A 23,916-nucleotide genomic window follows, 5' to 3' on the forward strand; every position below is an offset into this window, starting at 1 on the left:
CTCCCCAGCACTTATGCCTGGCTGGGCATCCTCTCACAAACTGAACCCCTCATCTCTCAACTGAGTGCCCACCCACTTCCCACCCTGATTACCTGCGTGGATTCTTGGGTCAGGGGAGCCATGTCCTGGGGGTGTTCTGCCTATGTCTCTTTCTTGGGTTTTTGAGTCCCCAGCCCCAATGCTTAAGCAAAAGAAAAAAATGAAATAAAAATCTTGCTTAAACCAAGACATCCGTCTGGTGCCTGACTTCTCCACTGCTACTAGATCTCAGGCGAGTGACTTGCCCTCTCTGAGCTTCAATTTCCTTATCTGTAAAATAGGATAATGATACCTAGTATGCCACATTCAAGACTGCTGCAAACACTGAAATAGGGACGCAGGAGAAATGCAGGACTTCAATAAATGTTGCTTCTCTTTATTCCCAGGTGTTCCGAAGATCTCAGTTCGGGGTGTGTTCATGTGCATGCGTATATGTGTGTGGTGTGTGAGTGTCCCCAAACAACTCCCCAGATGCCTTCTAAGCCTGTGACACTGGTGTTGAGGGAGAGAGTGTCCATCCCTGGAACCGTCTGCTCAGCAGGGGGACAGTCAGAGACTTGAGCATCCAACCCCCTCTTCCTGCCAACTCTGTGCTCAGGGACTCACAGAGTCAAGCAAGTTACTGAATTCAGCATATACTGAATTTTATTTATTGCCACTCAGGAGGGTGGGGGCTGCTGAAAGACAGGGTCAGGGCCCACCCCCTGCACCCCCAGCCCAAAAGCCTGGGCCAAGAAGGACACAGGCTTCAGTGGCTCTCATGTGTTGCAGACAACACGGTGTTGAGATCTTGCATGGTGGAGGGTGACGCTGGTCCCTGAAGGGAGATGGAGGAGGAGGCAGAGCTGGGAACAAAGGGTTAAAGGGCGCGATGTAAGAGAGCTCTCCATTCCCACCGCGGAGATAGCCAGACCCCAGCAAAGGCCCAAACTGACTCACAAACACACAGCCCCATCCTTTCCCCTCCCAAAGAACTACCTTTTCAAGCAATTCCAAGAAGCTGGACTCATAGGAGGAATTTGTCAGAAAAGACTCCGTCAGTTTCAGTTGCAAAATCATACGTGGCCCTGTGGATCCAGAAGTACGGCTTAGCACCCGGCAGTCAGGGCTGATTCTCCGGGACACCCAGTACCTTCCTGCCCACGCTCCCCAGCACAGTTCCTCTTCCCCAACAGCGCCCCTCCAGAGCCTCTTGGAAGCTCAGGACTGGGGTGTCTCTGTCTCTCTCAGGGACCATGGAGTCCCACTCCCTTTCTCTGGCCTCTTCACGCCACAGGGACCCAGGAGTCCTGCCCTCTAGCCCTCACCTGTTCCATGTGAGCTGCCAAGGAGGGTCAAGAGGAGGACAAGGGGCAGCCCAGACCCCATAGTGGCCACCACACTCCTGGGATGGAGGAGACACTGAAGTCCCAGTGGCCTCTCCTTGCCAGGCCTGCTTTCTACACCCCACTCAAGCCTTAGCATAAGTGTTTGAGGGGAAGTGGGAGGGGGAATCTGGTCAACTGAATTTTCCAGTTCTCCCAGTAAGAGAGGACCCAGGAGAGGACCATTCACTGTGCTCTTGGGGAAAACAGAAGGAGATTCCCTCTCTTCACTCGGTGTCCCACCCCTACCTTGTGTCTTCAGGTTTGAGGGAGTGAGTGCTGGTCCTACAGACAGGGAGATGAAGAGGGAAACAGGGACCAGGGAGGCGTCCCTCCTGCAGGTGTCTGGACCCCACCCATGCCCGGACCTCCCAAGGCTCTTTAGAGATTAATTATTAACTGCAGTTAATTTTCATCATTCTTGACACCGAAGGACTCAGGAATGTGGGCCCAAAAGGGAGGGGTGGATTAAGCCAAGTTTCTTCCAGAACCCAGGTGTCCTGCTGCCTCAGCTTTTTTTTTAAAGACTAGTCAAGTGCAGTAGTGAAAAGGGGAGAAGGAGTAGAACAAGGAGTTGGGTCTATAATGGACTGTGAACATTGCTCCCCGAGCCTTGGTGGCTTTCTAGATGAGAAATCTGGTCATGGGAACTTCCATTGCTGAACATTCTGTTTTACTTGCTCTAACGCATCCTAGATTGTCAGGTGGAGACACGAATTTCCTCAGACATTCTCCCACCCCTGCCTTGTGCAGCCATGAAAAGAGGACGCCCACCTACTCCCGGCCGAGACGCCTACAGGCAAGCGCTGGGACAGGCAAGCACAGGACAGATGTGCAGAGGGAGTTACTGACCCTCTTTAGAAACTAGGAAAGTAAAGCACAGAGAGGGTAAGTGACCTGCTAAGGTCACCCAGTCAACCAGTAGCAGAGCGATTAGATTGTCCCTAGCCAGACACAGGGACACACCAGCCATGGCAACTCGCTTGAACACACAAGGGCACAGGCCTGCGTCTTCCTATTTGCCTCTTCCCTATGCAGCCTTTCCACTTTCCCCAAAGCCAGCGGGACTAAGCACAGAGGGACGAAAGCAGAGAGTGCACTGGGCAGAGGTAGTGGGAGAGCAAAAGCAAGATGGGGAAACAGAGATAGAGGTCTGCACTGTAAATGTAAAGTGAGGCAACCAGCGACTCCCAGACTTGCACAGGAGAACAGGAAGACCACAGTGGGAAGAAAACATGGAGGAGAAGAGCAGCAGGCACAGGAGGAATGAGCAGGAGGTAGAATTTGGGAACGCAGAGAGATCTTCCTTGGAGAAGAGTAGGAGCCCTCCCTCCCTCCCTTCCTCCCTCTCCCCCTTTTTTTTTTTTTTTTTTTACAGGGTCTTACCCTGTCACCTAGGCTGGAGTGCAGTGGTGCGATCTTCTCCTGCCTCAGCCTCCCGGGTAGCTAGGATTACAGGCACCCACCACCACACCCGGCTATTTTTTGTATTTTTAGTAGAGACGAGGTTTCACCATGTTGGCCAGGCTGGTCTCCAACTCCTGACCTCAGGTGATCCACCCACCTCGGCCTCCCAGAGTGCTGGAATCACAGGCATGAGCCACTGCACCTGGCCTCCCCTACGCTTTCTACAGGCATGTGCTAGGCTCATCACTAAGTATTCCTTTATAGCTCATAAGCACCTGTGAAGTAGGTACTAGATTACCCTGATTTTAGAGGTGAAATTAAGACTGAGGTCTGTGACTTGCCAGAGAATGCACAGCTCAGTGTGTGGATTCCAGCGCAGTGGTGGATGCCAGCGCAGTGGACTCAGCCCTCGTGCTGAGCTTCCAGGGACTCAGGGCTGTCTGGCTCCAGAGCTGGGTTCTGACCTTCCATATCACACTGTCCCAAAACATGACACGTGTCTTCCTTGGTGCCCCTTATCTCCCCTTTCCCCTTCCCTGTCAAAGGAACGGAAAGCTCTGTGGGCCGCAGCCATCTAGGTGAGAGATGGCTCAGGTATTGACCTTCCCAGCCGACCCTTAGGTTTCTAGAAGGTCAAATGCACAGTCCTAGACCCTCATGGTCCCCCTACAACTCCAGCTTCCAAATCCTGCTTCCCTGAGGGACTCATACGTCCTGACTTCCAATGGTTGTACTTCTAGGAACAAGAGGATGACCTTGGGATAGGACATTTGGGTCTACCCTTTTAAAGGATGGTCTGGGCTATGGATTGACTCAGACCTGGGGGACAGGTCCCTAATCCAGGAAGAGCCCAAGGGCCAGGTCGGGGAGCCCGCAGGCTCTTACTCACTCTCCCCCTCATCCAGTGCTTCCTGGGATCAGGCTGGGACAGGTTAATCCTCTGGGACAGCTTGATGACCTCTCCCTACGGATGGAGATTCTGGTGTCGATGGAGGCCCTGGCACACCTGGCTCTCCCGGGACTCGTAATAGGCCCCAGAGCCTTTTAAGAGCCTGGGAGATGGGCCTGGCCAACACGCTTCAACTGGCGCCATGGACACTATGCTGGTACTGCTCCTGGGCCTGCAGGCCTTGTCCAGACCCAGTGAGCACTCGGGCCTGGACAGGAGGTCTTGAGGCAGGACATGAACTTTGGACCCAGTGGGATGGCCAACTCTTCTATGGTTTTTCTTTTTTCAACAGTTCAGCTGACCCTACTGGGGACTTCTGACACAGTATCCCCAGGTCTCCTCTCTGTCTCTGGAGGTCTCCCCTCTGTCTCTGGAAGTCTCCCCACTGTCTCTGGAAGTCTCCCCACTGTCTCTGGAGTTCTCCCCGGTTTCTGGAAGTCTCACACTGTTTCTGGAAGTCTTCTCACTATCTCTGCAACTGTCCCCACTATCTCTGGAAGTCTCCCCACCACCTCTGGGAGTGTCTCAACAGCTTCTTCAACCTCTGGGAGTTTTCCCAGCAGTCCTCAGCCTTTAGCTCCAATTGTTTCTAGGAGCACTTCAGGAACAGTCTCCACATCATCAGGTGATATTTCTGTTGCTCAACCCATCTCTGGAGAACTCTTCAGCTCGGTCTGTAGCTCTGGGGTGGGGCTTCCTGCAAGCCTGGCAGTTTCCCAGAACCTCACTGGAAGCAGCTCCCTTGTCTTTGTGGCTATACAAGGGCCTCTCTTTCTGTTTTCCAATTCATCACCTTTTTCTGTCATGATTACTGCCTTTTAATCCTAAGACTTTTTGCTTACTTCAAGGTCATGAAAATATTCTCCTCTGCATTCGTCCAGAAACGTTATTATTTTAGCTTTCGAACTTAAGCCTATTACCCAACTCAAATTAATTTCTGTGTATGGAGTGGGGTGGAAGTCAAGATTCAATTTTTTCTTCTTATGAATATCCAGAACCATTATTTCCAAGGACCCTCTCCTGTCCCCACCACTGAACAGTGAGCACCTGTCCTGAAAGTCAAGTGACTGTATTTGTGTGGGTTTGTCGGTCAGTGTTTTTTTTTGAGATGGAGTTTCACTCTTGTTGCCCAGGCTGGAGTGCAATGGTGCGATCTTGGCTCACTGCAACCTCTGCCTCCTGGGTTCAAGTAATTCTCCTGCCTCAGCCTCCTGAGTAGCTGGGATTACAGGCACCCGCCACCACACCCAGGTAACTTTTTTGCATTTTTAGTAGAGACGGGATTTTACCGTGTTGGCCAGGCTGGTGTCGAACTCCTGACGTCAGGTGATCTGCCTGTCTCGGCCTCCCAAAGTGCTGGGATTACAGGCGTGAGCCACTGTGCCCGGCCTATCGGTCAGTTCTTACTCCAGGGCCACAGTGCTTAAGGACTACAGCTTTGCAGCAACTCTTGAGATCTTATAGTGTAAGTTCTCCTTTTTTTTTTTTTTAAGAGACTGTCTTGGTTATTCTCAGTCTTGATTTTCGTAACATCATTTCATCAATTTATTCTAAAAGCTTGCTAGGGTCTTGTCTTTGGGTTCATTTGATGTGACTTCTGCTTTGCTCTTGCTTGAATCTCTTCTGTTTTTTCCCTCTGCCCTCTTAGGACCTGCCTCCTCCAGTGCTCCTGGAACTGCTCCAACTGTGCCCGGGACTTCAGCACTGAGTGTTGCTGTCTTAGGGGGTTCCACTGCCACCATGGCTGGAGTGGCCACCACGTCCCCTGGGTTCAGCATCCTGGCCAGTTAAGGCACTCTTCTAGGCGTTACAGTAAAAGGTTGATGGGCCTATTCGATCTCATTCCCCTGCAGCCACCCCTGGCTCCTTGGGAGGAGTTCAGGGATAGTCAGTAGCGCCTGCTTTCAACTGTGTTTTAAATCTGTCTGAGGATGTCTGTAGTCAGAGGTGTTTTGGCGGCCTGTGGTCAGACCAACTGCCAGATGTCTGTTACCTAGCTGCTTTCTCGAAAGGTTTTCATCTTTCTTCCTCATGATCTAATCTCTCTGTCCAGGGCGAGAGGCATTCCCTCCAGAGATCACCCCTCCTTCCTCCATCTTCCTCCTCCCCTCCCTTTCATTCCTAGAAGGGGAGCTTGAGGAATACCCCACAGGAAGTCTGAGGGCAGGAAACGAATGGAAGAAAGACAGGAGAGCAGGCTCTGGTTCCCTTTAAGAACAAGAATCAGGGTGGAGTGGTGGGGAGAACTGGGGCTAGGGGAAAAGAGAGTGCCTACTGAGGACCCTCCCAGTGCAGAGGCATCACAGACCCAGGGATGCGGACAATAGGGCCTGAGAAAGTCAGTGAGGTGGGGACCTCAGGGATGAGTCTGGGACTGACAGACATGTCCACAGGGAAGAGGCAATTGAGACTTAGATTGAAGCTCTTTAAACACCCACCCCCACCCCTGCTGAGATTCTGCTTCCAAGGTGATAGGAGAAAACACCAGAGAGATGAGGTCTCAGAGTCAGGGACATCAGTCACAGAAAGAAAGATGGAAAGTCAGAGGGCAGTGGGGGTCTGGGGGGCTGGAGGCATCACCTGCCTCAGTCACTGGCCCTGTCTTTGTGCCCTAGGTCTGAAACCCCAGAAGGACTCTGTCTCAGACTGGGCCATTGTGTTGATCACTCTCACTTTGGTGGCAGCAATTGTCAACCTAATGTATGGTATCAAGAAGGTGAGCAACGCTGTGGTCCCATGTGTGGGATCCCTGTGCCAGTGGGGCTGGGACCTGGTGCCCCAGGATTCAGAGGAGAACAGGGCTTTGGGGAGGGAGTGACAGCTTGCAGGGCTTGTTGCAGGGAGGGAAAGAGAGCCGTTGTCTCAGTGGCTGAGAAAAACACTGTTCTGGCAGGGACGGGGCGTTGGGACCACTGAAAGAGGTGGGGGAGTGCTGGAGGCTGACTGGCGCGGGGAAGCGCTCAACTCAGCTCTAGGCAATGAAGGACCAGCTCTGTGGAGCCACATTCACTTGGGTTTGAATCCTTGTGCAAGTTACTTAACCTCTCTGTGCTCCAGATTCTTCATTAATAATAATACTTAAAAAATAATACTTACATCGCACTGATTATGTGCTAGGCGCTGTACATATTTTAGTTCACAGCAAGCCAGTGATATAGGAAATACTACTCCTCATTTTCCAGATGAGGTAATTGAGTCCTGGATAAATGAGAATGATGGCATCCATCTGAAAGGGTGGTTGGGAGGATCAAATAAGCTTACGCAGAGCGAGCACTAATGGTGCTTGGCATGTATTATAGTAAGTGCTCAATATACAGACTTATTCATTGTTATTGCTGTTTTTGCTCAAAGAGGAACACTGAGTGCCTGGGTTGCCAAGAGGAAGCAGCAGTTCACGGGAAGAGCTGGACTGAGCAGCAGGTTCTCAGGCCCCTTGATTGACCCGTCATACCCTTCCCTCATCTCACAGGCCTGCCAGTTCCGGAGGGAGTGGCTGTGGCTCCGTGTGGCTGTGGCTCCATGACCCCTTACAGCTTCCACCATGAGGCGGAGGCCGCCAGTCAGCGCTACTCTGTCAAATGCAAGGTGGGGCAGGGGCAGCTGAGCGCCTACCCTTTGGCCTTCCTTCTTCGTCTCCCAAATAGTCTCATTCCTAGACTCCCCTATCCCATTCACCCTAGCCGGAACCTTTTTCTGCAGGTAGATTCCTGGGGTCACTGGCCCCCAGGTCTCTTCCACCCACAGCGTAAGGAGGAGTCCACTGTCAGTCACAAGATTCTGCTCTCTGCCCTGCTGCCAACCATGCAGACTGCGGGAAGGTGCCCAGCTTCTCTGAGGACAGTTTTCTCATCCGTGGAAGGAAGGACCAGGGCTAAGTGGCCTGCAGGCACCTTCCAGCCCTCATGGAGCCCAGGTCTGGACAGCTGGAATCTCTGCTCCTCACCCTCTCTTCCTAGTCCCACCCTCCTCCCTGACGATCAGAGAAGCTCTTTAGCTGAGGACAGTCTGCTCATGGCTTCCCTTCTCACCTTCCTCCACAGGGAGCCCCCTCAGGCTGGCTCTTGAGCCCCCAGGGCCCTCCGATTCTTTCCCCTCAGGGCAGGTGCAGAACCGTCCTCTGTGGTGCCCCCTCAGTCCTCTCCAGGAAGGTGGTGAACAAGTTATTGCTAAATAAAATGGCACTTCCTCCACTTGTCTCGCAGACGCTGTGGGTTTGCCCAAGTACATGGGCTTTTGTGTCATGCAGGCCCAGAAGGGCCAAGCCCGGTCTCTGCCACTTACAAGGGCAAGTCATTCCCTGATCTGAAGCTCATTTATCCTCATCTGTAAAGTGAGGGGTGACAGGTGATGACTCACAGGTGAGGTGCTTAGTACATTCTTCAGTACATAGAAATGCCCAAACATTGGTAGTTGGCAGGGCTGTTTTGTGACTGGTCTCTCAGCCTCCAGCTCAGACGAAGCAACATGGACTGACTGTAAGAGACTGTTTTGGGCCTCCACCTACCTCCAGGTTTCTCCACCCCAGACACCAGGGTCCTTGGGGTGGAGTTGTAGCTAAGAGAGAAGGGAAGGGGGTGTTCATTCACAAACCCTGGTTAATGCTTATTCTAAAGCAGAGACCCTCAACTTCAGCACAATTGGTGTCCTGGGCTGGGTAATTCTTTGTTGTGGAGACTGCTCCGGGCATTACAGGATGTCCCACAGCATCTCTGGCCTCTACCCCCTAGATGCCAGTAGCATCCCACCCCAAATTGCGACAAAAATGTCTCTAGAAATTTCCAAATGTTCCTTGGTGTGGGCAAAATTGCTCCTCCCTGTACAGAACCACTGTCCTAGAGGCTTGGGTCCCTGGGGAAAGGATGGGGAAGGGGACCAGTGAAAAGGGGGTCTGTCAGTCAGCCGAGTCCACATGGAGTTGCAGAGGACAGCCTGTCTCTGCCTTAGTTTCTCCATCCTGCAGGATACATTGCCTGGGAGGCAGGCTGCCCAGTTCTGAGTAGTCAGTCTTTGGCCTGACTCCATGGAGCCTCATTAATCTCCCATGAATCACATTGATAAGCAGTTGGCCTCCTCTTCCCACCTATTCCAGCCCTGCCCAGGGCTTAGGGATAAGTCACGCCAAGTAAGGAGAGAAACCCACGTGTCCAGTTCTCTAGTCCTCTCATGAGCCCAAATGCCCTGAGGGCCTGGCCTCCTGCCCTCAAGTCCTGGACTTCTCTACGGCCTTTGCCTGCCCCCACTTCCCTCAGAAAGGCATCCTCTGGCCCTGGCTTCCACTCTGTCCAGGTGGAGTGGAAACATTTATTGATTGCCTACTGTGTGCCAGACACTGTCCCAGGCTCTGACGACACAGCAGGGATCCAAGGTGCCTACTTTCCATCCATGGAGACCCACAGTGGGCAGAAAGGGGTTGTGACTTATCTGTGCTAGAGACCCAGGGAGTCTGTCCTCCCCTACTCCAGCCCCAGGCACTGTCACTGGGGAGACAAGTGAGTCTCTGAGCTAATGCTTGCGTTAGGCAGGAACTGAGGAAGGAAAGGGGGAGCTCCGGGGTGCTCCTAAAAATGAGATGTCTGCATTTCTGTATAGGAGTGAATGGGGACTTTGAGGCAAAGAGACAGCCACTGAGCTGAGGTGGGAGGGAAGAGGTAGAGTGAAAGCAGAAGCCCCTGTATGTACAGCATCTCTTGGCCAAAGATCTTGGCCTCGGTCCCTCTGGGTGGCCTGACCTGTGTCCCTGGTGAGGGGTGTGACATCTGTCCCTGTGGTTCTGTGTCTTGTCTCTGTCACTCCGTCTGCACTCTCCACACATTGTTGTATGACCACTGAACATCATGAAGCACCTGTCTCTGCAGTGAGGGTCATTCGAGGGCTTTCTCTCGCCTTTGCTCTTTCACCTGATCTTCGTGGACAGCTCCGCCCAAAGTGGCAAGAATGACCATGTGTGAATAAGGGGTGTGGAAGCTGGGCTGACGTGGGAGAGGTAGGAGGGTGCATGTGAAGCTGGACACAGATCAGAATGTGAACCCCACCCCATCCTGCTCCCAGCCAGAGTTCAGTCCTTCTAGAACCGGGCCATCTGCTCCCCAATTCCCCAGAGCCCTGGAGGCACCACCCTCACTTCTCTCCACTGGGGCTGGCTCAGGTGCCTGCTCCTTTCTGGTTCCTCTGCCCTGCCCCCAGATCCCACCCCTCAGCAGGCACCCACGTGCCTGGCTCCATGACGCAGCAGCTGCGGTCTCCTCTTATCAGGGCTCCCCTGTGGGTTGGGGTGGCTCCATTTGTTTAAGACTTAGTCCTGAGGAGCCCCAGCCCCCATGACGTCAAGATTGGCTCCATATAAGGTGAGGGGTCCATAGCCCATGGTCCCCAAGCAGCCACCCAGCTCCGACATGGCCCAGACGGTCCACAGCCTCTGCTCCACCTTTGGCCTCCAGTGCTGCCTCCTCTTCCTTCTAGCTTCTTGGGAGGCAGGTAAGATGCCCACAGCGGGTACAGAAGATAGAAACGGCTTGTTTCTTAGTGCTCATAGAGTTGGACAACAAATAGAAAGGAATGAAGGGAGCGGGCACAGGGCTGCTACAGACAGTTGTCTAGAGTGTTCTCTGCTCAAGTTTGCTGGCTAAGGGACATGTAGTAGGAGATGAAATCCAGCCTGTGCTCTGCTCTTTAAAACATGGCTCACAGGGCTGCACCCATCCAGAGGGGGTTTCAAGTTTGCATAAAGACACTGTAGAGGGTGGCAGCCCTGTGTGGTGGGGGTAGGCACCTGACATTTGTTGAACACCAACTCCAGCTCCGTGCATGGAATTCACAGCTGCTCATGGTGATTTCTTTCTTCTTCTTCTTTTTTTTTTTTTCTTTTTTTGAGATGGAGTCTCGCTCTGTCGCCTAGGCTGGAGTGCAGTGGCGCAATCTTGGCTCACTGCAGCCTCCGCCTCCCGGGTTCAAGCGATTCTCCTGCCTCAGCCTCCTGGGTAACTGGGATTACAGGCGCCTGCCACCATGCCTGGCTAATTTTTTGTATTTTTAGTAGACAGGATTTCATCATGTTGGCCAGGCTGGTCTCAAATGCTTGGCCTCAAGTGATTTGCCTGCCTCGACCTCCCAAAGTACTAGTATTACAAGCGTAAGCCACCGCACCCAGAGACTCATCTCATCTCAGCATCACCTGAGGTGGCTAATAATATCCCATCTTATAGTTGAGGAGAGTGGACTCAGCGTGATTATACCCCATATCTCACAGCTAGAGGGAGGTAAGCAGGGATTCCACCTCCACTGCCCCCAGCCCTGGGGGACAGGTGGAACTTCTCTCTTGAGAGCTCTGTTTTGTGCAGACCTAGTTTCCAGTCCTGACTCTGACCCATTTGGCTACTCTGGCCTTCCACACCATCTGTAAAACGGGCTGGATGCTGCTGCCCGGCCGTACCAATATTTGTTGCCTACACAGCATTTACACCGCACCGGGTGTTGCTCTAGGGACTTCATCCACGTTTAGTCATTTAATCCACATGGCAACTCAGAAAAGTGTGCATCAAAGGCTCTGTCCTTGTCTTACAGTTGGAAAACATCTCAGGGCTTTGAGAGAAAATGAGTATGGACAAGTTTGACGAACAAAACAAACCCTATGAAATTAGTTCACTTAGTCAAGAAACGGACTGCAACTGAACTCAGGGAGCAGAGATGCTAAACACAGGGGCGGTGTGGAGGGCCTGGGCAATTTGGAGGAGGGTCTCCACAAGGCAGATGTACAGCAGCAGATTCAGAGACACTGTCTACCCACTGGACAGTCATCTAAGGACAGAGCCATCCACAGTAACGGCGTTGATGATCTGAAACCAGGGCTGGGACAGTCGTGAGTCTGGAAGTCTCCTCCAAGCAGTACTGGGGGCAGGGCAGGCAGGCAGCACCTTCTCCTTCCAGTAGTGCAGACAGAGGGTGATGTTAGAGGCAGTGCCCCTTCCCTGAGCGCAGGCAGGTTGCGGCCAGGGGTGGAGGCAGGGGCAGGTGGGTGGTGAATGGCGGGAACTGAGGAATCTTTGAGCTGCCTCTGAAAGATATCAGCAGTGCGTCCTGTCTGTGCCCCGACTTGATGTCTGTCTCCCCTACCTTGAGGGTCTGGAGACAGAGGCACCAGAGCTGCCCAACACCTCCTGGCCCCATCTCGCCTGCCTTTCCTTCCGCTTCCCCTCAGGCGGATTGTCTGCCGGCTGCTCTCTCCTCCTTCCATCTTGCAGCTTAAGGAAGAGGAACCTGCAGGGGGCGGAAGGGAATCCACTCCATACACAGTAGCTCTGAGATTTGCTTCAGGGCAGAGATCTGAATTCCTGAGATTCCGATGGGGCCATGTGGGCGTGGTCTCGGAGAGGAGATAGGCGTGGCAGGGCGGGATGGAGGGAGGGGTGGGGAGGACGATGGGAGCTGGCTGCTCCCATTCTGCAGATTTTGAAGACAAGAGCGAGTAGGTGACAGGTGGGGATGGCTTGAGGCTGGGCTTGGGTTGTGATGAGGTCGGGTGGAACTGGAGTGTGAATCAGGGCTAGTCCACGGCTGTGCCCAGCAGAGAGAAAGGCCTGGGCAGGACAGGAAGAGGGACAACTGGGAGGGATGAAGCCCTTTAGTCTACCATTCTGGTGAGAGGGCCCTGACATTTGTCCACAGGACCAGTCAACACGCAGACAGATAACTAGATCCTGGAACCCCAGAGTCTGCATCATGCAGTCACAGAACCACGGGTACAGTCTAGATTAAATCATCCGAGGGAGCACAGGTGCAGTCTAGATTAAATCATCAGAGGGAGCACAGGTGCAGTCTAGATTAAATCATCAGAGGGAGGCACAGGTGCAGTCTAGATTAAATAATCAGAGGGAGGCACAGGTGCAGTCTAGATTAAATCATCAGAGGGAGCACAGGTGCAGTCTAGATTAAATCATCAGAGGGAGGCACAGGTGCAGTCTAGATTAAATAATCAGAGGGAGGCACAGGTGCAGTCTAGATTAAATCATCCGAGGGAGCACAGGTGCAGTCTAGATCAAATCATCCGAGGGAGCACAGGTACAGTCTAGATTAAATAATCAGAGGGAGGCACAGGTGCAGTCTAGATTAAATCATCCGAGGGAGCACAGGTGCAGTCTAGATCAAATCATCCGAGGGAGCACAGGTACAGTCTAGATTAAATAATCAGAGGGAGGCACAGGTGCAGTCTAGATTAAATAATCAGAGGGAGGCACAGATGCAGTCTAGATTAAATCATCAGAGGGAGGCACAGATGCAGTCTAGATTAAATCATCAGAGGGAGCACAGGAGCAGTCTAGATTAAATCATCCGAGGGAACACAGGTGCAGTCTAGATTAAATCATCCGAAGGAACACAGGTGCAGTCTAGATTAAATCATCAGAGGGAGCACAGGAGCAGTCTAGATTAAATCATCAGAGGGAACACAGGTGCAGTCTAGATTAAATCATCCGAGGGAGGCACAGGTGCAGTCTAGATTAAATCATCAGAGGGAGGCACAGGCACAGTCCAGATGAACACACCTGAGGGAGCACAGGTGAGTCAGGAGATGGGAATTGGGACTGGGGTCCTTGGAAGAATCTAACAAGAACATTTTCCTATAACAAATGCTATTTGATTTAATTTCTGTAACACAAATAATGTATGCTCATTGTAGAAAATGGAAAATAGAAAAAATCAGAAAAAAAATAAAATCTCTCTGTATACTCCCTAGTCCCCAGGCAATCATTTGATTATATCTCCCTTTAGCTTTCCTTTTTTTTTTTTTTTTTTTTTTTTGTAGAGACAGGTCTCGCTATGTTGCCCAGACTGGTCCTCCCGCCTCAGCCTCCCTAAGTGCTGGGATTATAGGTGTGAGCAACTGTGCCCACCAGTTTTCTTTTTCTATGTCTGTGTTTTAAGCCACTTATTGAACTAATACTGTATAGGTATTTTAACAAGCATTTACCCACATTATTGCAAATGGAGCATGCCATTTATGGGGGTAAGGATACCAGGAAACACTAGAGATGCTCTTTTGGGAGAACGTGCTCTGACAGAGACTCCAAGGCATGAGTTGCTTAGTAAGATGTTCTCTCTTCCTCCCTCCCTCCCTCCCTTCCTTTCCTTCCTTCCCTTTTTCTCTTTCCCTCCCTCTCTCTCCTTCCTTCCTTCCTTCCTTCCTTTCTTTCATTCTTTTTCTCTTTCTTTTCCTTTCTTTCTTTCTCTCTTTTTCTTCTTTCCTCCCTTCCTCCCTCCCTTCCTCCCTCCCTTCCTTCCTTCTTTTCTTTCTTTTTTCTTCTTTCCTCCTTTCCTTCCTTCCTTCCTTCCTTCCTTCCTTCCTTCCTTCCTTCCTTCCTTCCTTCCCTTTCTTTTTTCTTTTGACAGACTCTCACTCTGTGGCCCACATTGGAGTGCAGTGGCATGATCTTGGCTCACTGCAACCTCTGCCTCCCAGGTTCAACTGATTCTCCTGCCTCAGTCTCCTGAGTAGCTGGGATTATAGGCTGCTGCCACCATGCCCGGCTAGTTTTCATATTTTTAGTAGAGATGGGGTTTTGCCATGTTGGCCAGGCTGGTCTCGAACTCCTGACCTCAGGTGATCTGCCCACATTGGCCTCCCCAAGTGCTGGGATTACAGGTGCGAGCCATTGTGCCCAGCTGATGTCCTCCCTTTCAAATGAGTGAACGAAGCAGATGGCAGGGACCTTTGGCACTGTGCATTGTTTTGATGTTGTGGGATTTGTTCTTATTCTTTTATCCCAACTGAATATCCATCCACAATGTCTTGTGCTAAAGTTGGATTTTCTCTTCTGCACCTCCTGCCTATTCTTCAATGACCAAAACAGTTCTTTTCAGGCTATGATGGTTGTATGTGGAATGAATATCTCCTGGTGAAAACTTCCTAGGGAAGTAAGTCACTACCAAAAGTAGATCGTCTGGGGAAGAGATGCTTCTTTTGTCCTGGGGGTTTACACTGATTTGCCTCTTGGCTGTGTCAGGACCAAGGAATCCCTTGAGCTTTACCTCAGCTTTTTACAATCTATGGTTCCACAACTGTTTGATGCAGATCTAAAATTCTAAAATCTTGTTACCTGAGTCTAGTTATGGACTGTAATCCTGTGGTTTAATGAGAACTGGTATCCCAGAATTGGTGGGCCAGAGGCCTTCTTTCAACATCTTTTCATCTCAGAGCTCAATTACTTAACAGCGGAAGTTGCCCCTTGGTGTTCCAGCCTGCGGAGGTCACAAATACATTTGGTTTCTACTTAATGTGCATTATGAAACGTTATTGGCAAGGCTTCTAAGGAATTTTCATCAGTCTTGTTCTTTCATTCATTATTCGACAAATATTTACAAAGTGCCTCCTATGGACCAGATACTGTTCTAGGCTGGAGACAGTGACAAACAAAACAAATAAAAATCCCTGCCAGGGCAGGCCAGGCCAGGCGCAGTGGCTCATGCCTATAATCCTAATACTTTAGGAGGCTGAGATAAGAGGATCACTGAGGACCATAGTTTGAGACCAGCCTGGCCAACATAGTGAGACCCTGTGTCTTTAAAAAAAAGGGGGAGAGGGGCATAGTGGCTCACATTTGTAGTTCCAGCTGACAGGGGGCTGAGGCGGGGGGATTGCTTAAGCCCAGGGGGTCAGGGCTGCAGTGAGCTGTGACCATACCACTGCACTCCAGCCTGGTGCAGAGTAAGACTGTCTCAAAAACAACAACAACAACAACAACAACAACAACAACAACAACAATCCTGGCCAGACGCGATGGCTCATGCCTGTAATCCTAGCACTTTGGGAGGCTGAGGCAGGCAGATCATGAGGTCAGGAGATCGAGACCATCCTAGCTAACACAGTGAAACCTCATCTCTACTAAAAATACAAAAAATTAGCTGGGCGTGGTGGCACGTGCCTGTAGTCCCAGTTACTCAGGAGGCTGAAGCAGGAAAATCACTTGAACCTGGGAGGTGGAGGTTGAAATGAACCCAGATCACACCACTGCACTCCAGCCTTGGCGACAGAGTGAGACTCCGTCTCAAAAAACAAAAAAAACAAACAAAAACAAAACCCTTGCCATAGTGGAAATTTAATTGTATTTATCACATATCAGAAAGTGATGATCAGAAAGTGGCCCAGGAATGCAGAGACCGCTGTTTTCAAGAGGGTGGCCACAGCAGGTGAGAGGTGGATGGGGCAGGCAGGAGGGTAGGGCTACTGCTCAGGCTCCCCTTACAACCAGAAAGGACAGGGCAAGGCATGAGATTATTTCAGAGACTACAATGTGGATTCAACAAACATTTAAACAGCTTCTGTGCTCCAGAGTCTGCCATGGTCCATACTTCCTTTAACCCTCACATTTAGCTGGTGCAGTCAGCATCATGGTTATTTACAGTTGAGAACATGGAGCTTCAGAGCACTTAAGTGACCTGAACAAGAATGCAAAACTGTTGAGGGACTGAGCCTGGATGCCAAACCTGTCCTCTGATTCTTTAAGGTCAGTGGAAATTGCCCTTTGCATTGCTGCCAGCTCATTTATTCACTGGATAGATAGTCATTCATCCCTTATCATGTTTAAAATCCCTGGGGCACAGTGAAAAGTCTAATTTTGCCAGTTACTTAACCTCTTTGCATCTCCTTTCTCCACCTGTAAAACAGTAAGATCACCATCCTCACTTCACAGGTTCATAATTATTTGATTAAATAAACAAATATATGAACAGCACCTTTCAGGGAGTCCACACATGTCAGTGTCCTTCCTTCTTTAAAAGACTGGGCTGACCTATTGGCTATGCACTGTGGTCGACCCAGCAATGAACTGGGCCCAGGAGCCCAGATGCATGTTCGGATTCTGTCTCGACCTCTTACTTCCTGGGTGTCCTTGAGAAGATTACTTAACCACTCAGAACCTTGTTTCTTCATCTATATAACTGGGAGAATAGGAAATAGTTCTCAACCTCAACAGGTTCTTGTGAAAAGTAAATAAGTTAACGTATGCCCTCACTTGTAGAACCTGCCTCTCTCATTGTAGAGCTCCAGAAAGGTTGCCCGTTGCTATTGCTGTGGGACTATGTCCAGGTCACTTTTCCTCCATGAAATGTAAATTTCTCAGATGTAAAATAGGGGAACTTGACCGCTTCTAAAGAGCCTTGTGGAGCACTGGGAGACCAATCACCATAGAAGAGAATCCAGAAAGAGAATGTCTGTGAGGCCACAGGCCACGTCCCAGGGCTGGGGAAGGTGTCCAATAAACAACAGCTATTACTGGTATTGCTGCCAAGGAGATCATGTAATGGGATTGGGAGAGCAGAGTGCAGGCCTGATCATTCAGCCCCCTTCTCTCCCCTCACTCTCAATTCCTTTCAGAGACTTGGGCTTCTCTATTAACCTCACACCCTTCTTGTCCCGCCCATATTTCTTTCAAGGACTGAGCTCCCCAGGCCGATTCTGCCCATCAGCAGGCAGGTGGACTGTGGTTTCTTGTGATTGGGAATAGGTCCAGGTTCTGGTTGCCGCCTTAAGCTAACAGGGACTGGAAACCTCAGTTATGTAATGACACTATCTCTTTCACTCTTTGGTGATCTCTTGGCCTTCACTCTTTTGGCTAGGTATCAGAGACATCTCCTCTGTCTCCATCAGGTTGTTTTTCTATGGAATTAAGGCGTGCATCTGTCCACTGATAGGGGCGTTTTCTCTCACACCCTGTCCTTAAACATAGTCAGTCCCTCCCACAAGCTAGTTGCCTCGTTTACTCCTGTCAGGACCCCCAAGCAGATCTCTTTTCCTTTCAAGATGGCCCCCTTCATCTATCCCCAGTTGGCTTTAAATGTGTGAAGAGGGGGACCCAGTGGGGTAACCATAAGGGTTGGGTCATCTCATCCATTCTCCTCATCCAACTTTATCTCCGAAATGAAAACTTCCCATCCCCTTCCTCTACTCATCCTCCATTCTTCTTATGCATCTCTCACTCACAACCTGTGTCTACCTGCTAATCCCTATGGGAAGTTCTGCCAGAGGTCTTACCTCAATTTCTCACACTGTTACATTTGGGATGGTGTTAGAATGTTATGGAAAGGTGGAGAGTCTAATGTTTACTCCTGGTCTTCTCAGCTATGCCATGGAAAGGAGACTCCATTCCATAAGTTACAGACCCTAAAGGGGCACCTGCACAGTAAAATGCTAGTCCATACATGCCCTCAAAACCTTATCATTGGATAGGCGTGACAGGGAGTGGAGGTCGGCAGGCACACAAACAACTGTAACGTGAAGTTGAAGGTAACAGGACAGAATGATGAATAAAGACCTTTTCAAGCACTGAAATGAAGCTGGATTTAATCTGTTTAGGCAGATCAGAAAAGATGCCCTAAAGCCAGAAGGCCTTGAGATGGAGAGTTGAGGAGATGTGGAAGGGGATGAGGTGGCAGGCTTGCTGAAGGCACAGGTTGAGCCCAGGGGCTGGAGGTGAGAATGGGGAATAGATATCATAGTATTCAAAGGAGACTGACTGGGGAGTCATACTGTGGGGAGCAAAGAGATCCCCTAGAGAAGGAGGTGGGAAGCGGGAGTTGGAGAAGATCATGGGGAAGTTTCTTATTTGCCTCTCTCCCTCCACAGGTGCTGCTGCATTCCAAGAATATCAGAAAACTGGGGAACTCTCAACATCTGATCACATATTTCCCCTCACTCCAGGCCTTGTTTATAGTATCCCTTTGGATCACACTGTTCATTTAGGACAAAGACCTCCAGAGCTCCCTAAATCTACAGAAATCCATGAGCGAAAACGCCACTGCACCACCACACGCCCTTCTAAGCCAACTGACAAGCCTATAGACAACTCCAAAACTGCAGACCACAAAAGCTCTACAGATAATCATGAGGCTCCTCCCTCTTCTGAAGAAAACTCCAGCAATCAAGGGAAAGACCCAATGATCCAGAATCAGCACTCTGTTGATCCTGCTTACTCCACTACCGCACATAAAGAATCCTCTGAAAAAAAACATATAACGCCAGCACCCAAGAGCAAAATAAATTGTCATAAGTCCACAACAGGCAAATCAACAGCAACAAGAAAACCAGATGAAACTGGAAGATCTTCGGAAAAGTCCATGAGTACTTTGGATAATAAAAGTACCACCTCACATAAGACTACAACTTCCTTTCACAACTCAGGCAATTCACAGACCAAGCAAAAAAACACATCTTTTTCAGAAAAAATCACAGCAGCCTCAAAAACAACATACAAGACTACAGGAACCCCAGAAGAGTCAGAAAAAACTGAAGATTACAGAACAACAGTTGCCTCAGATAAGCTCCTGACAAAAACTACAAAAAACATACACGAGACCATATCAGCCAATGAGACACAATCTCTAGCAAAGCCTACAGAACATGGAGAAAGGACAGCCAACGAGAAAACCACACCATCCCCAGCAGAGCCTACAGAAAATGGACAAAGGACCCCATTTGCCAATGAGAAGACCACATCATCCCCAGCAAAGCCTACAGAACATGGAGAAAGGACCCCACTGGCCAATGAGAACACAGAAACATCCCCAGCAGGGCCTACAGAAAATAGAGAAAGGACAGCCAATGAGAAGATCACACCATTCCCAGAAGAGCCTACAGAAAATAGAGGAAGGACAGCCAATGAGAACACCACACCATCCCCAGCAGAGCCTACAGAACATGAAGAAATGACCCCATTTGCCAATGAGAACACCACACTATCCCCAGCAAAGCCTACAGAACATGGAGAAAGGACACCATCAGCCAATGAGAAGACCATACCATCTCCAGCAGAGCCTACAGAACATGAAGAAATGACCCCATCGGCCATTGAGAACACCACACCATCCCCAGTAGAGCCTACAGAATATGGAGAGAAGACTACATTGGCCAATGAGAAGATCACAGTATCCCCAGAAGGGCCTACAGAACATGGAGCAAAAACTACGTTGGCCAATGAGAAGATCACACCATCTGTAGCAGAGCCTACAGAACATGGAGAAAGGACCACATCACCCAATGACAAGATCATCTCATCTGCAGCAGAGTCTACAGAACATAGAGAACAGACTACATCAGCCAATGTGATCACACCAGCCCCAGCAGAGCCTACAGAACATGGAGAAAGGACCACATCAACCAATGACAAGATCACCTCATCTGCAGCAGAGTCTACAGAACATAGAGAACAGACTACATCAGCCAATGTGATCACACCAGCCCCAGCAGAGCCTATAGAACATGGAGAAAGGACCACATTGGCCCATGAGAAGATGACACAAGTCACAAAAAAGTCTACAGAACACCCAGAAAAGACCATGTCAGCCACAGAGAAAACCACAAGAGCCTCAGAAAAGCCTACACTACACTCAGAGAAGACCAGATCCACCAAAGAGAAAAACACATCAGTCCCAAAAAAGCCTACAGAAAACCTGAGGAACACCACACTGACCACTGAGACCATAAAAGCCCCAGTAAAGTCCACAGAAAACCCAGAAAAAACAGCAGCAGTCACAAAGACTATAAAACCTTCAGTCAAGGTCGCAGGAGACAAATCTCTCACTACTACCTCTTCTCATCTAAATAAAACTGAGGTTACTCATCAGGTGCCCACTGGTTCTTTCACCCTCATTACACGTAGAATGAAGTTGAGTTCTATCACATTAGAGGCCCCAGGCAATGTGAGCCATCCATACCTCAATAAAGATGACTCACAGAAAGGTATCCATGCTGGACAGATGGGAGAGAATGATTCATTCCCTGCATGGGCCATAGTTGTTGTGGTCCTGGTGGCTGTGATTCTCCTCCTGGTGTTCCTTGGCCTGGTCTTCTTGGTAAGGGACAGATGTGCCTCATGGAAATCAACCTATGGGATAGGGAATTGGGGACACATTAAGGGTCAGAGTTACAGGGAATAATGAGTCTAGGAAAAGAGACGTGGCAGAAGTGGGAGGAACAGTAATAGAGGAAGAGTTTTGGTGAAAACTGAGGAGAAAGACAATAAATACACAGGAGGTAAAAAGCTGGAACTGGAGAGAAGGCTGTGGCTGAGAATGAAAGGGCATGAAAGAGAAAGTGTCGGGGATGGAGAGTCTGGGGTATGAGAATAGGAGGTATAAGGACAAGGAGCATATGGTAGAGGAGGGAACTGGGACTTATTGTATTGGACCTAGAGCTGGAATAAACATCAAGGTTTGGATGGAATCTTGAAAACAGAATGAAGACCTGAGGTGAGTGTTGAGAAAAACAAATCGCAGATGGTTCTCATTCCTCCTTTCTCATCCCAATCACAGGTCTCCTATATGATGCGGACACGCCGAACACTAACCCAGAACACCCAGGACAATGACCCAGAGGATGAGGGTGGCCCCAATTCCTACCCAGTCTACCTGATGGAGCAGCAGAATCTTGGCATGGGCCAGATCCCTTCCCCACGGTGATCTTGGAATAGGAGCCCAGCCCTGGCTCTTCCATGCTCTGCCCCTTTCCTGGATGAGGAACTGGACTCACAATTTCTATTTCCTGGACTACAGGAAGGGCAGAGAATACTGACAGTTACCAGTATTAACCCTTCCTCTGTTCTTCATTGAAACTGGTTGGGGAATGAAGTGATAAGCAAGGAGGGTGTAAGTTTAGGGGTCAAAGAACAAAGAATGAATAATACGAGCAGACATTCTCTGTAGAATGTGATGGTCTGAGAACGAAAAGGTGTTTGATGGACATGTTGGGGGACCAATGCAGAACTGCACTGAGTCCTAAAGAAAGGACAGGAGCCTTAGAAGGCAATGCCCCAGACTGACTTGTGAGTGGGGATTATGGGGAAAGGGAGAGACTGAGGGCAGAGTCTCTGGGTTTCAGGACAGCATTGTTATTTCCATTCACTATTACTTAAGAGTTTGTGTGTAAACGGGCTCATCTCTGAGTTCTCAGGACCCTTGCTTCCGCCCCATTTTCTTAATTAAAAAAACAAACAAAAAAACAAACAAACAAACCAAAAAAACAGATTCAAGAAGGAAAAAGAATTTATTTCCTTCTCCACTCTCTCCATGCCCTGGAGAAAAAAAAGTTCAGAAGAAATCACAAATCTCTCTCATCCACATGGTTGACCCCTCTTCCTCCCAAATCCCTTAGTCTTCCTAAACGTCTACAGCGGACACCCTGTTGGTTTGGCTTGCTGGGTTGTGGGTGGACACACAAGGAGGGGATTTTTGTTTGGCCAGCAGTCTCACCCACTGATCTCCATCCCAGACTTTCCCTGATGGTGTCTCAGCATTTATCTTCCTGTCTCTTCCACCAAAAGTCAGCTGTAGCTTTATGTCGTAAAAGTTACCCATCTTCTCTACCATCCCCATACTCTCCCCCTCCCACCTTCACCCCAGATTCCAATTTTCCTCCTTGTAGTCATTTCATCTATGTGTTTTCTACATTTTCTCTCTCTCTTCTTATGGCCATTTCACCTTACTACTGATTGGGCAGAGGGGAAAAGAAGAATGATGATAATAGTTTCCTTCTACTGACCTTTTTTATAATAAAGTATAACATGTTTATAAAGGGCATCATAGTTATTAGACTATCCATTAGGAGAAGGTTCTGACTGGTGTTCCTGGCTCCGGCTGAGACCTTACAGAAGAGAAGGAGCCGGAGGAGATGGAGGGCAGGACTGGCAATCTATGGAGGGTCAAGAAAGGGGAGGCTGAATTTCTATTGCTCCAAAAATGCCTCCTTTCTGGGTTTAGATAAGAGCCAGCCTCAGTGCAGGCCGGGTTTATTCGCATGGTGGCAAAATGAGTAGAAAAACCTGTCAATTAAAAAGCAAGTATTTGAAAGCACCTATTATATACTCTGTTGAAGATATAAAGAAGTATAAGACATAGTTCTCACCTGAGACACAAAGATAGGAAAATTAAAATTAAATAATTTAACAAGAGTTGTCACAAGGTAGGTGCTATACAGAATAAACAACACCCTAACTCATTAAGCCCAACTCCGTGAGTATCTGCTATGCCCCCTATTTATGTTAGGACACCAGACCTCCTCCAAAACCATTCTGTGCCCATGTCATTCCCAACAGAAACTTCCCATCACCCATGCAGCCTTGGCTCTCTTACCAGAGGAAGATGGCATCGTCACTAACAGAAAAGATGCCCCACTTTGCTGCCAGGCTCCTAAACGTAACTCCATCCAGAATCAAACAGCGGGGCCACAGGTCACTCACTATCTGTTCCTTTGGGCATCCCCATTTGCTGAAAGCTGGAAACCTATCATGGTCAGTAATCCCAACCCTGACACTGATGTCATTGAACTATCTGGCCCTGGCTGGGCTGGGAAGGCCCTTATTACTGAATCTCCGACCAGAAACCCACTCTGCTAAGGGCAAGATTGAAGCTTGACTCTCAGCGGGCATGCCAGGTGCCAGAGGGACCCAAATTTAGGCCCCTGGAGAAAGGAGGTAGAGGGACACCTGGGTTCCGGAAGGGGCTGGAGCGCCCTCGAGAAAAGGAGGAAGACGCCTGGATTTTAGTTGTCTGAGCAGGTGGTGACTCAGCCTGTGGTATCTGCCAGGACAAGAGTCTCTCTCTGCCCTGGGAGGGATGCAGATACCCCTAAACTCAGCCTGGACCCCAATTCAAAAACAAAACGAAATAAAAACATCTCTGTCCCTAGAATCCTAAACATCCAACCGGACAGACCCCTCCCCTATCAAGACACCAAAATACAGCACTAGGGGTTAAACGGGGATGGGGAGGTTCTTCGCCCGGCAAACGCGGACTGTGGGCCTTGGGGCGCCGCGGGTGCCTCCTTCCCACTTCTCTCCCCTCTCCGTTCCCCGCTAATTATCACTTTGAAATCCAGGCGGAAATCCTTTAACAAGCTCCAGGACTGGGCCCTCATTAGGGATAATTACTTAATGAGTAGGACAGGAGAGAATGCGCTCCCTCAGCCCCCGGGGAGGACACCTCGGGGAAGCGAGTGCCCCAAGGGCAGGCGGCGGCCGGGGCGCCGGAAGCTTCTGTCCCGGCGGAGTTGGAGAGGTGACTCCGGTTCCCCAAACTGCGGTCCTCCCTCATTCTTCCCCAGCCCGACAGCGCCGCATCCCCTCCTCCCAGCTCAGTTCCCGGGGCGGGGCGGGGCGGGGGGGGCCGCACTGACAGGCC

At 49.9% G+C, this 23,916-nt stretch overlaps 2 protein-coding genes and 1 long non-coding RNA gene across 3 annotated transcripts; 1 reads left to right on the forward strand and 2 right to left on the reverse strand.

Moving 5' to 3' along the window:
• Window positions 1–410: 410 nt before the first annotated feature.
• On the reverse strand, window positions 411–1,636 carry SFTA2 (surfactant associated 2). Its single transcript, XM_007973178.3, has 3 exons — window positions 1,347–1,636; window positions 1,018–1,106; window positions 411–884 (listed from the first exon to the last, which is right to left on the reverse strand). Exons 1-3 carry the CDS (start codon window positions 1,501–1,503, stop codon window positions 798–800), a joined length of 333 nt encoding a protein of 110 aa, XP_007971369.3. The 5' UTR covers window positions 1,504–1,636; the 3' UTR covers window positions 411–797.
• Window positions 1,637–10,151: 8,515 nt separating this feature from the next.
• Window positions 10,152–21,201, forward strand: MUCL3 (mucin like 3). Its single transcript, XM_007973179.3, has 3 exons — window positions 10,152–10,233; window positions 18,371–20,595; window positions 21,055–21,201. Exons 1-3 carry the CDS (start codon window positions 10,152–10,154, stop codon window positions 21,199–21,201), a joined length of 2,454 nt encoding a protein of 817 aa, XP_007971370.3.
• LOC140708938 (uncharacterized) lies at window positions 15,485–22,957 on the reverse strand. Its single transcript, XR_012089249.1, has 3 exons — window positions 22,870–22,957; window positions 20,458–20,627; window positions 15,485–16,403 (listed from the first exon to the last, which is right to left on the reverse strand). It is a non-coding gene; the product is annotated as an uncharacterized lncRNA (long non-coding RNA).
• Between the last annotated feature and the right edge of the window lie 959 nt (window positions 22,958–23,916).

This window comes from Chlorocebus sabaeus, chromosome 17, assembly GCF_047675955.1.
Source record: "Chlorocebus sabaeus isolate Y175 chromosome 17, mChlSab1.0.hap1, whole genome shotgun sequence".
In the NCBI taxonomy this organism is placed as follows: Eukaryota; Metazoa; Chordata; class Mammalia; order Primates; family Cercopithecidae; genus Chlorocebus; species Chlorocebus sabaeus.